The sequence below is a fragment of the Ornithorhynchus anatinus genome, chromosome 2, assembly GCF_004115215.2.
Source record: "Ornithorhynchus anatinus isolate Pmale09 chromosome 2, mOrnAna1.pri.v4, whole genome shotgun sequence".
Taxonomy (NCBI): Eukaryota; Metazoa; Chordata; class Mammalia; order Monotremata; family Ornithorhynchidae; genus Ornithorhynchus; species Ornithorhynchus anatinus.
This window is the reverse complement of record NC_041729.1, coordinates 26,710,650-26,724,012: the sequence shown is the minus strand read 5'-3', so window position 1 is coordinate 26,724,012 and position 13,363 is coordinate 26,710,650. Positions and strand designations below refer to the sequence as shown.

At 51.1% G+C, this 13,363-nt stretch overlaps 1 protein-coding gene across 1 annotated transcript; it reads right to left on the bottom strand.

Moving 5' to 3' along the window:
- Positions 1-5,167: 5,167 nt before the first annotated feature.
- PAGR1 (PAXIP1 associated glutamate rich protein 1) lies at positions 5,168-11,912 on the bottom strand. The gene is made up of 3 exons (XM_001518327.6): positions 11,203-11,912; positions 8,996-9,078; positions 5,168-5,604 (listed from the first exon to the last, which is right to left on the bottom strand). Exons 1-3 carry the CDS (start codon positions 11,667-11,669, stop codon positions 5,402-5,404), a joined length of 753 nt encoding a protein of 250 aa, XP_001518377.1. The 5' UTR covers positions 11,670-11,912; the 3' UTR covers positions 5,168-5,401.
- Between the last annotated feature and the right edge of the window lie 1,451 nt (positions 11,913-13,363).

The following is a 13,363-nucleotide window of genomic DNA, read 5'->3' as shown; positions in this document are numbered from 1 at the left end:
CCACGTGGGGCTCACAGTCTTAATCCCCATTTTACAGATGAGGGAACTGAGGCACAGAGAAGTGAAGTGACTTGCCCACAGTCACACAGCTGACAAGTGGCAGAGCTGGGATTCGAACTCATGAGCCCTGACTCCAAAGCCCGTGCTCTTTCCACTGCGCCACGCTGCTTCTCACTGTTCTAGACTGTTCACTGTTCTCAGTGCTTCTCGCCGAGCACTGTTCTAAGCGCTGGGGTAAACACAGGGGAATCAGGTTGTCCCACGTGGGGCTCACAGTCTTAATCCTCATTTTACAGACGAGGTAACTGAGGCACCGAGAAGTCAAGTGACTTGCCCAAAGTCACACAGCTGACAAGTGGCCGAGCTGGGATTCGAACCCATGACCTCTGACTCCAAAGCCTGCGCTCTTTCCACTGAGCCACACTGCTTCTCTCTTAGTACTGTACTAAGCGCTTGGGAGAGTACAATTCGACAATAGACATGTTTCCTGCCCGCAATGGGTTTACGGTCTCTTTGCACAGGTCTGGGGAGCCCTAAACGAATTAAAATGCAATTCTTTGATAGAAATGCAGACTTCTTTAAGAATCGAGGCAAGTGTTAAGGTGGACGAATTGGGAGAAAAGTAGGCGAGAGTTGTTTTTTTTACATAAGATTCCCTGAGGGCTTTTTCTCCTTCCCATGTTCCACCCCTTCCTCTCCAACCAGATGACCGCTGCGCTTGTCCACCCTTTTGCCATATCCTGACTTCATTTCTGCCTTAGTCTCTTCATCGGTCTCCGTGCCTCCATTTTTTTGGGGGGGATGGTATTTATTAAGCACTTAATATGTGCCAGACACTGTACTAAACGCTAGGGTGGACTCAAGCTAATTAGGTTGGACACAGTCCATGTATCTCATGAGGCTCACAGTCTTAGTCCCCATTAGAGAAGCAGCGTGGCTCAGTGGAAAGAGCACGGGCTTTGGAGTCAGAGGTCATGGGTTCAAATCCCAGCTTTGCCACTTGTCAGCTGTGTGACTGTGGGCAAGTCACTTAACTTCTCTGTGCCTCAGTTACCTCATCTGTAAAATGGGGATGAAGACTGGGAGCCCTATGTGGGACAACCTGATTCCCCTGTGTCTACCCCAGTGCTTAGAACAGTGCTCTGCACATAGTAAGTGCTTAACAAATCCCAACATTATTATTATTAGAGAAGCAGCGTGGCCCAGCAGAAAGATCGTGGGCTGTGGAGTCGGAGATCATGGGTTCAAATCCCAGCTCTGCTGCCTGTTAGCTGTGTGACTTTGGGTAAGCCACTTAACTTCTCAGTGCCTCAGTTACCTCATCTGTAAAATGGGGATCAAGACTGTGAGCCTCACGAGGGACAACCTGATTACCCTGTATCTACCCAAGCGCTTAGAACAGTGCTCGGCACCTTGTAAGCCCTTAACAAATACCAACATTATTATTATTATTTTACAGATGAGGCACAGAGAAGTTAAACGATTTGCCCAAAGTCACACAGCAGACAAGTGCCAGAGCTGGGATCGGACCCCAGGTCCTTCTGACTCCCGGGGCTAGGCTCTACCCATTAGGCCACGCCGCTTCTCTCTACCCTTCCATCTCTCCCTTCTCCAATCCTTACTTCACTCTGCCGTCTGGATCATCTTCCTAAAAGGTAACTGTACACACCTCCCCTGTCCTCCAAACCTTCTTCATTAGCTGTCCATTCCTATCCACATCAAGGAGAAACTGCTTATCCTTAGCTTTAAGGCATTCCATCAACTCTCTCCCTCCTATCAATCAGGGACATTTACTGAACACTCACCATATGCAGAGCACTGTACTAAGCACTTGGGAAAGTACAATACAGCAGAATTAGCAGATACATTCCCTGCCCATAACGAGCTTAGACCATGAGCCCGTCACTGGGCAGGGATTGTCTCTATCTGTTGCCGAATTATACATTCCAAGCGTTTAGTACAGTGCTCTGCACATAGTAAACACTCAATAAATACTATTGAATGGAGGAGGCTAATTATTCCCTCTTCTCCCACTACAGCCCAGCTCGGACTCTTGGTTCCTCTTAAGGTATCCTGCTCCATTTTTCTTCTCTCATCAGTCTACATCTGATCCCTGCCCCCCTCTTCCATTTAATCAGTGCTTGGAAAAGCAGTCCTGCCAGGAAGGGCCCAAAGAGACAGAGGATTTAGGCTCTAATCCTGACGGCACCCCTTGCCTGCTATGTGACCCTGGGCATGGAAGCAGCATGGCCTACTGGAAAGCACCTGGCCCTGGGAGTCAGAGGACCTGAGTTCTAATCCCCACTCCATCACTTGCCTGCTGTGTTACCTTGGGCAAGTCACTTAGTCCCCCGTTTAGACTGTGAGCCCATCATTGGGCGGGGATTGTCTCTATCTGTTGCCGAATTGTCCATTTCAAGCACTTAGCACAATGCTCTGCACACAGTAAGTGCTCAATAAATAATACAATAATTCATATAATTCAATAATAAATACTATTGAATGACTGAAAATGATGGAATTTAGCTTGTGTCTCAGTTCCCTCATCTGCAAAATGGGGATTCAATACCTGTGCTCCCTTTCTACTTAGAAAAAAAACTCCAGATGGGACCTGATTACCTTTTATCTAACCCAGGGCTTACTACAATGCTTGGCCCATAGTAAGTGCTTAAAACCACCACAATTATTATCACTTAACTTCTCATGGCTGTTTTCTTATCTGTAAAGGAGGGATTCAATATCTGTTCTTCCTCCTACTTAGACTGTGAGCCCTGGGTGGGACAGGGACTTTGTCCAACCTGATTAGCTTGCAACTGCTCCAGCACTTATTTCGGTGCTTAGCATCTAGTAAGCACTTAATAACATATTATTTATTATGTAGTAATATATCAGTATAATTATAATTATGTAATAATTGTGGTATTTGTGAAGCATATTCGTTGTATTTGATATTGGATTTGCATACCCCAAATTTCTGTTAGTCTCCTCCTTTAGGGATTAAGCTCTTTAGGGGCAGGGAATGCACCTTTTTTTTTGTTGTTGTCTTTCCCAAGTAGTTAGGACAGCAGACCTCATTCAGATGTTCCATAAACACTTGATATTCAACCCACCTTCAGCCCCACACACTTATGTACATATCTCTAATATCTGTAATTTATATTAATGGCTGTCTTCCCCGCTAGACTGTAAGCTCCTTGTGGGCAGGGAGAGTGACAACCAACTCTGTTGTATTGTAGTCATTTATTCATATTTATTGAGCACTTACCATGTGCAGAGCACAGTACTAAGCACTTTGGAGAGTACAACAATAACACATTCCCTGCCCATAATGAGCTGACAGTCTAGAGAGAGGCAGACATAAATAAAAAAAATTAAATTACAAATGTGTACATAAGTGCTGTGTGGCTGGGAGTGGGGAAGAGCAAAGGGAACAAGTCAGGGCGATGCAGAAGGGAGTGCAAGATGAGGAAAGGTGGGGCTTAGTCTGGGAAGGCCTCTTGGAGATGTGCCTTCAATAACGTTTGAAGCAGGGGAGAGAGTAATCATCTGTCTGATTTGAGGAGGGAAGGCATTTCAGGCCAGAGGCAGGACATGGGCTAGGGGTCGGCAGCAAGACAGGTGAGATTGAGGCCACAGCGAGAAGTTTAGCACTTAGAGAAGCAAAGTGTGTGGGCAGGGTTGTAGAAGAGAAGCGAGGTGAGGTAGGAAAGGGCAAGATGGTAGTGCTTTAAAGTCAATGGCGAAGAGCTTTTGTTTGATGTGGAGGTAGACGGGAAACCACTGGAGTTTTTTGAGGAGCAGAGTGACATGTCCTGTACATTTTTGCAGAAAAATGATCCAGGCAGTGGAGTGAATTATGGACTGGAGTGAGAAGACACAGGAGGCTGGGAGGTCAGCAAAGGAGGCTGGTGCAGTAATCCACGTGGGATAGGATGAGTGACTGTATTAACTTGGTAGCGGTTTGGATGGCGAGGAAAGGGGCGGATTTTAGCGATGTTGTGAAGGTGGGACCGACAAGATCCGGTGATGGATTGAAAATCTGGATCGAGAGAGGAGTCAAGGATAACGCCAAGGTTATGGGCTTGTGAGACAGAAAGAATGGTGGTGCCATAAGTGCTGGGAAAGTCAGGGAGAGGACAGGGTTTGTGTGGGAAGATAAGGAGTTCTGTTTCGGACGCGTTAAGCTTGAGGTGACAGGAGGCCATCCAAGTAGAGATGTCTTGAAGGCAGGAGACATGAGACTGGAGAGAGGGAGTGAGATCAGGGCTGGAGATATAGATTTGGGAATCATCTACATAGAGGAGGTAGTTGAAGTCAGGGGAGAGAATGAATTCTCCAAGAGTGGCTGTGTAGATGGAGAATAAAAGGGGACCCAGAATTGAACCTTGAAGGACCCCCCCAGTTAGGGGGTGGGAGGCAGAGGAGCCCACAGAGAAGACTGAGAATGGCCAGACAGATAAGAGGAGAACCAGGAGAGGACAGAGTCAGTGAAGCCAAGCCTGGATAATGTTTCCAGAAGGGTTTTTAAAATTTTTTTTTAAACCTTTGCCCTACCTCAACTGTCCTTTCCAGCTCCTCCCCTGCCCCGGGGCCACTCCTACGCTGGTGGGGGTGGCTGTCCCTTCCTATGCTGGATCAGGTTAGGTGTCTCAAGACTCAGAGAGAGGGGTGTGGAATAGGGGTGGCCAAACTGTAAGCAGCAGCATGGCCGGCAGAGGGTGATCCCCAACATGCCCCTGGTCTAAAGTGGCATTAGAACACCTTGCCCACACCCCGGGCTTGGGTCAGCGTCTAAGCAGCATGGCCTAATGAGAAGGGCATGAGCCTGGAAGTCAGAAGGACCTGGCTTCTAATCGCAGCTCTACCACTTGTCTGTGGTGCAACTTTAGGAAAGTCACTTTGCTTCTCTGGGCCTCAGTTACCTCATCTGTCAAATGGGGATGATTGTGAGCCCCATGTGGGCCTGGGACTGTGTCCAACCTGACTAATGCATATCTAACTCAGCAGCTTAGAACAGTGTCTGCCACACAGTAAGCATTTAACAAGTACCATAAATATTATTAAGTAAAGCAGGGTACCAACACCTCCCTGTCACAGGCTGGGGGCGGGTGGCAGAGGGCTAACAGCCCAAGACCGGGGCTCTGCTCTTTTCAACATCAGACTTTTGTTCTTCTCTCCTCTCCATGGAGGGAATATTCTTCCAGGTTTTATTTCAGACACAAACAGTAGATTAAGAACAACAGAAGTCTGATATTACTGCCTCTCGGTGAGAGTCACGGACCTTACCACCCCTTCTCCGCCTCCACCCCGGCTCCCCGAGGCTGGGACCGGGAGACTGGGGCGCCTCGTGGGGTCACTTGTGCAGAAGCGCCGTTCCCACCCCCGGTCCCTCCAGTCCATGTCAGTATTTGCGCTGGCGCAGAAAGAGGCCGCTGCCCGGGGTTCGGACTGGGTTGGTGGAAGGGGCGGGCTCCTCCTCGGAATCCAGACTGAAGAGATCCCGGCCCGTCCGCAGAATCTGTTCCTCCAGCTTCTTGTGTCGCTTCATGTCCGACAGCACCTTGTCGAGCCGGGCCTCTCGCTTCTGACTCCGGGCTGAGCTGCCTGAAAGAACCGGAGGTGCAAAAGAGGAGAGGTTGGGTAAATGGGAAGGGGTCGACTTGGGTCTTGCTCCCAGTTTCACTTGAAGTCGGGCAAAAGGGAAAGGAAAAGGTTGAAGTGGTCTTCAACCTCACCCTGGGATCACCAATCACTTGGTTGGTGGTGTTTCTTGAGTGCTCGGGAGAGAACGATACAACAACAGAGTTGGTAGGCATGTCCCCTTCCCACAAAGAGCTTATCAATATAGTGACTGACAACTGACGAGAGAGAGGGAGAGAGAGAAAGAGCACTCACGGCCACACAGAATGAGATGGTTTGGCTCTGAGAAAGGAAGAGGCAGTAGCTAAATTTAAGACCGAGCCTCTGCTGGCTCTGAAGAGGAGGCCTCTGGGGAACTGCGGAGAAGACTAAGGCCCCCGCCCTGGCTTTTGTGCGTTGCTTTCAACTCTCCTGCTTGGGGCTCCCTCCGTCCCCAAACCCCACAGGTCCGCACTGCCCTCCCTGGAATCAAAGCTCTCTTGAAAGCGCCCCCCTTCTCCTCCACCACACCCTCCCTAGTAATTCCCAGCAACCCAAGTCACATCAGTAAACATAATTACATTTACTATATTGTAAAATTTGAATATTTACTTTGTTGGACCTGGAAAATGGGGAGTAAGACTGTGAGCCCAATGTGGGACATGGACAATGTCCAACCTGATCATCCTGTATCTACCCCAGTGCTCAAAACAGTGCTTGGCACATAGTAAGTGCTTAACAAACCCAATTAAAAAAACAAAAGGTCTTTATGGGTAGGGGATGTGCCCTTCAACTCTGTTGTATTCTACTCTCCCAAGTGCTTAGTACAGTGATCGGCATCTAGTAAACAATAAATGGGGTTGTTGATCGTGGCAGGGCATTCATTCATTCAATAGTATTTATTGAGTGCTTACTATGTGCAGAGCACTGTACTAAGCGCTTGGAATGAACAAGTTGGCAACAGATAGAGACAGTCCCTGCCCTTTGACGGGCTTACAGTCTAATCGGGGGAGGCAGACAGACGAGAACAATGGCAATAGAGTCAAGGGGAAGAACATCTTGTAAAAACAATAGCAACTAAACAGGGCAGGCAGAGAGGTTTCCCGAGCAGGGCAGAGTGTGCCGCAGCACGGGGTAGGCCCAGGCTTTTCTCCAGTCAGTGCTGCCTGTGTCAGCCAGTTACGTTCACGACACCCGCAGGGCCCGTCCATCTCACGGACTGTCCACAGGTCGACCTGGGGTCAGACACTTTCCCCACTGAAGGCAGAGCCCCAGGGCTCCAGATTTGAAGCAGGATGGCATAGCAGATAGAGCACGGGCCTGGGAGTCAGAAGGACCTGGGTTCTAATCCTGACTCTGCCACTTGTCTGCCGCATGACCATGGGCAAGTCAGTTCCCTTCTCTGTGCCTCAGTTACCTCATCTGTAAAATGGGTATTGAGATTGTGAGCCTCACGCGGGACAGGGACTGTGTCCAACCCGATTAGCTTGTAGACACCCCAGTGCTTAGTACAGTGCCTGGCACAGAGTAAGCGCCTAACAACCACCATAATAATTATTATTACTATTTCTAGGCCCCTGCCGTTCCCACTGGACCAACAGCAGGGTTACACTTAAACAACTGATAGAAAGACCCTTAAGGAGGACTGAAATGGCGAGAGTGATTGAATTAGTGAATGATCCGCAGAATGCGTCTCAGAGGTGAACCTCTGGGGTCTCTCCAGCCTCTAAATGGCTCCGAAGAGGGAGTCCGGGGCTGAGAGATTGTTCGACGTGGGAGGCGAGCCCAAGGATGCAGTGGGAAATAGAGGACCGGAATCAGTTGTTGGAGGCCTTTTTAGCTCAGTCGCAAGTCTGAATTTTCTGAGAGTCAAAAGTAGGCTTCCTCCTGAAGTGTCCTATCATATCAACGTCTACTTAATGGTATTTACTGAGTGCTTACTGTGCACAAAGAAGTGTACTACACGGTCGGGAGAGCACGGCAAGGTTGGTAGACAGTCCCTGCCAATTTAAAGCTGATGATTCTTGCTTGGCCTGGAGGCAGCAAAGAGGCAGTTGCCTCTAGACTCTAAGCTCGTTGTGGGCAGGGAATGTGTCTCTTTATTCTTATATTATTCCCTCCCAAGAGCTTAGTACAGTGCTCTGCACACAGTAACTGCTCAATAAATATGACTGAACTGCACTAATTCAGCTGAGAGGTGTTTAGGTGCTTCGTGCTTTAGAAATAGAGGAGGATGAGGTGGAGCCATATTGGGTGTAGCAGATAGGGCAGAGGCCTGGGAGTCAGAAGATCATGGGTTCTAATCCCGGCTCCGCCACTTGTCTGCTGTGTGGCCTTGGGCAAGTTGCTTTACTTCTCTGTGCCTCAGTTACCTCATCTGTAAAATGGAGATTGAGATCAGGAGCCCCATGTGGGAGAGGGACTGTGTCCAACCCCATTTGCTTGCATCCACCCCAGCGCTTAGTACAGTGCCTGGGACATAGTAAGCACTTAAGAGATACCACAGTTATTATTACTGAGGAAAAGTCAGCAGTGATTGGTGACAGTTTGGAGGTTTGCCAGCTAATGAGAAAAGAGCCGAAGATGATTCCGTGGAGAGGGCTGAGGGCAGAGTAGAGAACGGCGCTCTTATGGCGACAGGAAGGCTGACCAGATCTTGGTTCAGTGGGGACGCAGGGTACACAAACTTGGGATATTTTCCTTCTTTCTTGGTGAATGTGGAAGGGAAGGTCAGAGGCGTGTGGAATTCAACTTCCCCAGCTGGCTGGAATGTTCACGCTACAAACCCCACAGTGCCGAGGGACTTAAACTAAGCAAGCTCGGGCCCACTTTGGTTAGTGGTCGGTTTGATTTAGTCGGGGCAAGGTAACCCAGCCAAGTGAGCCAGGACAGTCCCGACATCTGTGGCAGGAAACAGAAAACACTCGCTCGTTCTCCCCCTTAAACTTTGAGCTCCATGTGAGTCGGGGGCTGTACTGGATCTCCACAAAGTAGCATAGAGTAAGTGCTTGAACATCCCAGTTATTATTATTTACCGATGCACATTTATTACATTGTATGCTTGAATATTTACCTTGATGAACCTATGTGTAAATGCTCTTCTGTCTGTCTCCCCCGTTATAATTCTAGGGCGTTTGTTTGGGAAAGCCCTCAAAGTCTGAACTGCACCAGCTAAACTGGAACAGATACGCAAGAAGGAGGAAGTGAGGTTTGGATGGGGAGATGAGCTCCGTTTTAGGCGGAAGTGAGACATTCACCCATTTTCTTAGTGACGAGAAGAAATATGAGCCCGTAGAGAAGGGGAATGGAAGTGGTGCTGTCCCTAGGTTTCTGTCTAACCTTGTCCAATCACTCTCCCCTTCCCTCCTCTCCATACCTGGGTTGCGCCTTCTGTCGATCAGGGATGTCTTGGGCGTCATCGGCTCATCGTCAAAGTCAAACTCCGTGGGGATGTGGGGCCTGGGGAAGAGACGGCAGACAAACACCAAGTGAGGGTTAGTGGAGAGAGCACGGGGCTTGGAGTCAGAAGGACCTGGGTTCTAGTCTCAACTGTGCCACATGCCTGCTACGTGAACTCGGGCAAGTAATAATAATGTTAATAATGTTGGTATTTGTTAAGCGCTTACTATGTGCAGAGCACTGTTCTAAGCGCTGGGATAGACACAGGGGAATCAGGTTGTCCCACGTGGGGCTCACAGTCTTAATCCCCATTTTACAGATGAGGTAACTGAGGCACCGAGAAGTTAAGTGACTTGCCCAAAGTCACACAGCTGACAAGTGGCCGAGCCGGGATTCGAACCCATGACCTCTGACTCCAAAGCCCGTGCTCTTTCCACTGAGCCACGCTGTCTTCTCTTCTGAGCCACGCAAGTCACTTCATGTCTCTAGAGCTCAGTTTCCTCACCTGTAAAATGGGGGTTAAGAGGGTGAGCCCCCCCACGGGACAGGGACTGTGTCCAACCTCATTACTTTGTATCTACCCCCAGTGCCTAGAATGGTGCTTGCACACAGTAAGCGCTTAGCAAATACCATCACTGAGAAGCAGCACGACGTAGTGGATGGAGCGCGGGTCTGGGAGTCAGAAGGTCATGAGTTCTAATTCCGGATCCACCACTTGTCTGCTGCGTGATCTTGGACAAGTCACTTCATTGATTCATTCAATCATATTTACTGAGATCTTATTTTGTGCAGAGCACTGTACTAAGTGCTTGGAATGTACAATTTGGAAACAGATAGGGAGAAGACCTGTGCAACAACGGGCTCAGTCTAAACTTCACTTCTCTGTGCCTCCGTTCCCTCATTTGTAAAATGGGGACTGACATTCATTCCATCATATTTATTGAGCTCTTACTACGTTCACAGCACTGTACTAAGAGCTTGAAACATACAATTCAGCAACAGATAGAAACAAAACCTGCCCCAAAACGGGCTCACGGTCTAAACAACTTCACTTCTCTGAGCCTCGGTTCCCTCATCTGCAAAATGGGAAATGACATTCATTCAATCGCCTTTATTGAGCTCTTACTATGTGTAGAGCACTACTAAGCATTTGGAATGTAGAATATGGCAACAGAGAGAGACAATCCCTGCCCAACAACGGGCTCACGGCCTAAACAACTTCACTTCTCCGTGCCTCAGTTCCCTCATCTGCAAAATGGGGATTGACATTCATTGAATCGCCTTTATTGAGCTCTTACTATGTGCAGAGCTATACTAAGCACTTAGAATGTAGAATTCGGCAACAGAGAGAGACATCCCTACCCAACAACGGGCTCACGGCCTAAACAGCTTCACTTCTCCATACCTCAGTTCCCTCATCTGCAAAATGGGGATTGAGACTGGGAGCCCCACGCGGGACAGGGGCTGTGTCCAACCCCATTTTTGTCTGTATCCACACCAGTACCTCCAGGAGCCCTTCCCTGACTGAGCCCCTCTTTCCCTCTGCTCTCCCTCCCATCCCCTCAGTACTGTGCTCATCTGTATATATTATTTATTGCCCTATTTATTTTGTTAACGAGGTGTATATCTCCTTGATTCCATTTATCTTGATGTCTTGTTCTCTTTTGCTCTGCTGTCCGTCTCCCCCGTTTAGACCGTGAGCCCGTCACTAGGCTGGGACGGTCTCTATCCGTGGCCCAATTGTCCATTCCCAGCGCTTGGTCCAGTGCTCTGCACCTAGTCAGCGCTCATTAAATACTGAATGAACGAACACAGTAAGCACTTAACACACACCCTAATTCATTCCTATTAGCCCTGCTTTCCCCTGGGCTGCCATACTTGGGGAAGCGGCGTGGCTCAGTGGAAAGAGCCTGGGCTTGGGAGTCAGAGGTCATGGGTTCGACTCCCGGCTCTGCCACTTGCCAGCTGTGGGGCTGTGGGCAAGTCACTTCTCTGTGCCTCAGTTCCCTCATCTGCAAAATGGGGATGAAGACTGTGCGCCTCACGTGGGCCAACCTGATTCCCCTGTATCTCCCCCAGCGCTTAGAACGGTGCTCCGCACACAGTAAGGGCTTACCAAATACCAACATTATCATTATACTTGCAGCCGGCTGGGGGAAAAACCCAGGCCGTTCTCCCACTCACTTCTCCTCCTCCTCCTCCTCGGCTTCGGGCTCCTCATCCGACTTGTCCTCCTCGCTCTGGGCTTCGGGGGTGGGGACGCGTCGGGGGAGGACCTCGGCCTGCAGTTCCAGGGTGCCGTGGTCGGCCAGGAGCTCATAGAGCCTGCGGATCTCGGCGGGGGGAGGCATCCAGGGCTCCCCGGCTTCGGGCAGCTCCAGCTCCTCATCGCTGCAGGGCACGCACCAATCCTCCGCCCTTTCTTCCTCCTCCTCCTCCTCCTCCCCCAACGGTTGTCCCTCGGTCCCTTCCCCCCCCGCCTCCTCTTCCTCTTCTTCGTGCCTCTCCTCCGGCCCGCCTTGGCCCTGCTCCTCCCCGCCTTCCTGGGGGGCTGGCGGAGCTGGGGCGGGGAGGCCCGCGGGATCCTCCACGGCCAAGGCCTGCAGGCCCGAGGTCACCTCCCCTTCCTCGGGCCCCGCCGGGGTCTCCATGACGGTGGGGAGGACCGCCTACATGGCAGACGCGGCCTGCATGGCGAGGGGGGAGGCCTGGAGGGCCACCGGAGAAGCCGGGAGGACACGGAGGGAGGACACGGAGGGAGGACGGGTCGGTCGGCGCCTTCCTCGGGGCGAAAGGCGGGGTCGGGAGGAGGTGAGGCCGGTCCTCCTTCCCCTCCCTCGGCCTCCCTGGCCGCATCCTCCCTCTCCCGCCTTCGAGGCGGCCCGCGCGCACGCGCAGCACCGCATGGCGGGGGAGCCGGCCGAGCCTTGACGCATGCGCCCGCTGAGCGGCGAAGGCAGCGGACCAGGGAAAAAGATGGACGTCGCCGAAGGAAGAAGAAGGGGTGGAGCCTGGACGGGGGGGGGCAGCCAGGACTAAAGATGGCGACCGACGCTGCGCATGCGCCCTCAGGCAGCAGCGCGTCATAAAGGCGGCCCGTTTCTCGCCTCCTCCCCCTTCCCGAGGCGGGGTGTGGAGAGGTAGGAAGTCTGGGGGGTCGGGGAGGGAGGGTCGCAGGGAGAGATGAAGCCCCCCCCCTTCCCCCTCAGCCAGGAGGAAAAGCCCACCAGGGAGAAAGACGGACAGAGGATGGAGGCGGCAGCGGAGTCTCATGCAGAGTGTGTTTATTGGTCTTCGCTTCCATGCAGCATATCCGCCATACAAAAAGGGTGACCGCTTATATAGTTTGGTGGGTTTTTTTTACACTTTTTTTAGGAAAAAAACAACAACTCTGCTGCCTCTGGTAGATATCTCCCTCCCCAGATCCCCATTCCCCGCCTCGTGCAGCAGAAACACCCCTCCCCGCCCCCCATTCTCTTTGCTTTAGAAAATAAATCATTGAACTCCTTCCCCCTAACGCCGCAGTCCCGATTCCGCCACTCCACCGCTGAGGATTTGGTCCGGTTTTTTTGGTTTTTTTTGGTTCTTTTCTTACAAAGCAGATAAATATCGCAACCCACCGTCCCGCTCCCTATAAACATCAAAATAAAGACGTAACTTCTTAAAAGTTCCCTTAATGGGCTGGGCGTCGGGAGCGGAATCAGGGCGGGCTACCCGGGTTTTCCACCCTTCTTTATCCCCCGATCCACCCACCCCGGTTTAGAAATCAAACCCTCCCGACCCACCATGCATAATCCCGTGAGTCGGCATCACGACGGGCAAACCCCCGGCCCACCCCTCCCCTGGCATCAGCACATAAGGCCCACCCTCCCTCCCCTCCCAACATGCCCCCAGATGCAATTGTCTCTAGGCCCCGGCTTTCTAGGGGGTGAAGAACGCCTTGGGGGCGAGAGGGAAAGAGGAGGATTGGAGAGACAAGACCCTGGTCCCCTCCCAGGGAATTGTCGAGAGAAGAAACAGTCAAAGATTGGGGATTTTTTTTTTTTGCATATTCCCCATGCGCCCACCCACCCTGCCGCGGCCCTAACCTCTCCTGGGCTGGATGGATCACCAGCCCCTTCTCTCTGCCTGGAAGCCTCAGAGCAGTCGGAATAAGGAAAACCCCCTGGGTAGGAGAAGGAAAGGCAGAAAGGTTCTTGTCTTAGGGAGCTGTCCAGCTGAGGGAGACTTCATCAGTCCCTCCTCCCCTCCCGTGCAGGGAGAAGGGGAGAGGGATCTTCCTGAAGTTGTATTCCTTGCTCTGCGACCCTAGTCCAGTGTGCTTTTTTTTTTTTTTTTTTTGCTG

Bases quoted from the DNA above. Each gene is read 5' to 3' on its own strand.
- PAGR1 (XM_001518327.6), bottom strand. From the start codon at position 11,669: ATGGAGACCCCGGCGGGGCCCGAGGAAGGGGAGGTGACCTCGGGCCTG. The intron at 9,079-11,202 runs GTGAGTGGGAGA...TCTCTTCCCCAG, and splicing joins GAGGAGGAGGAGGAGGAGAA to GCCCCACATCCCCACGGAGT. The intron at 5,605-8,995 runs GTATGGAGAGGA...CGGTTCTTTCAG, and splicing joins CGACAGAAGGCGCAACCCAG to GCAGCTCAGCCCGGAGTCAG.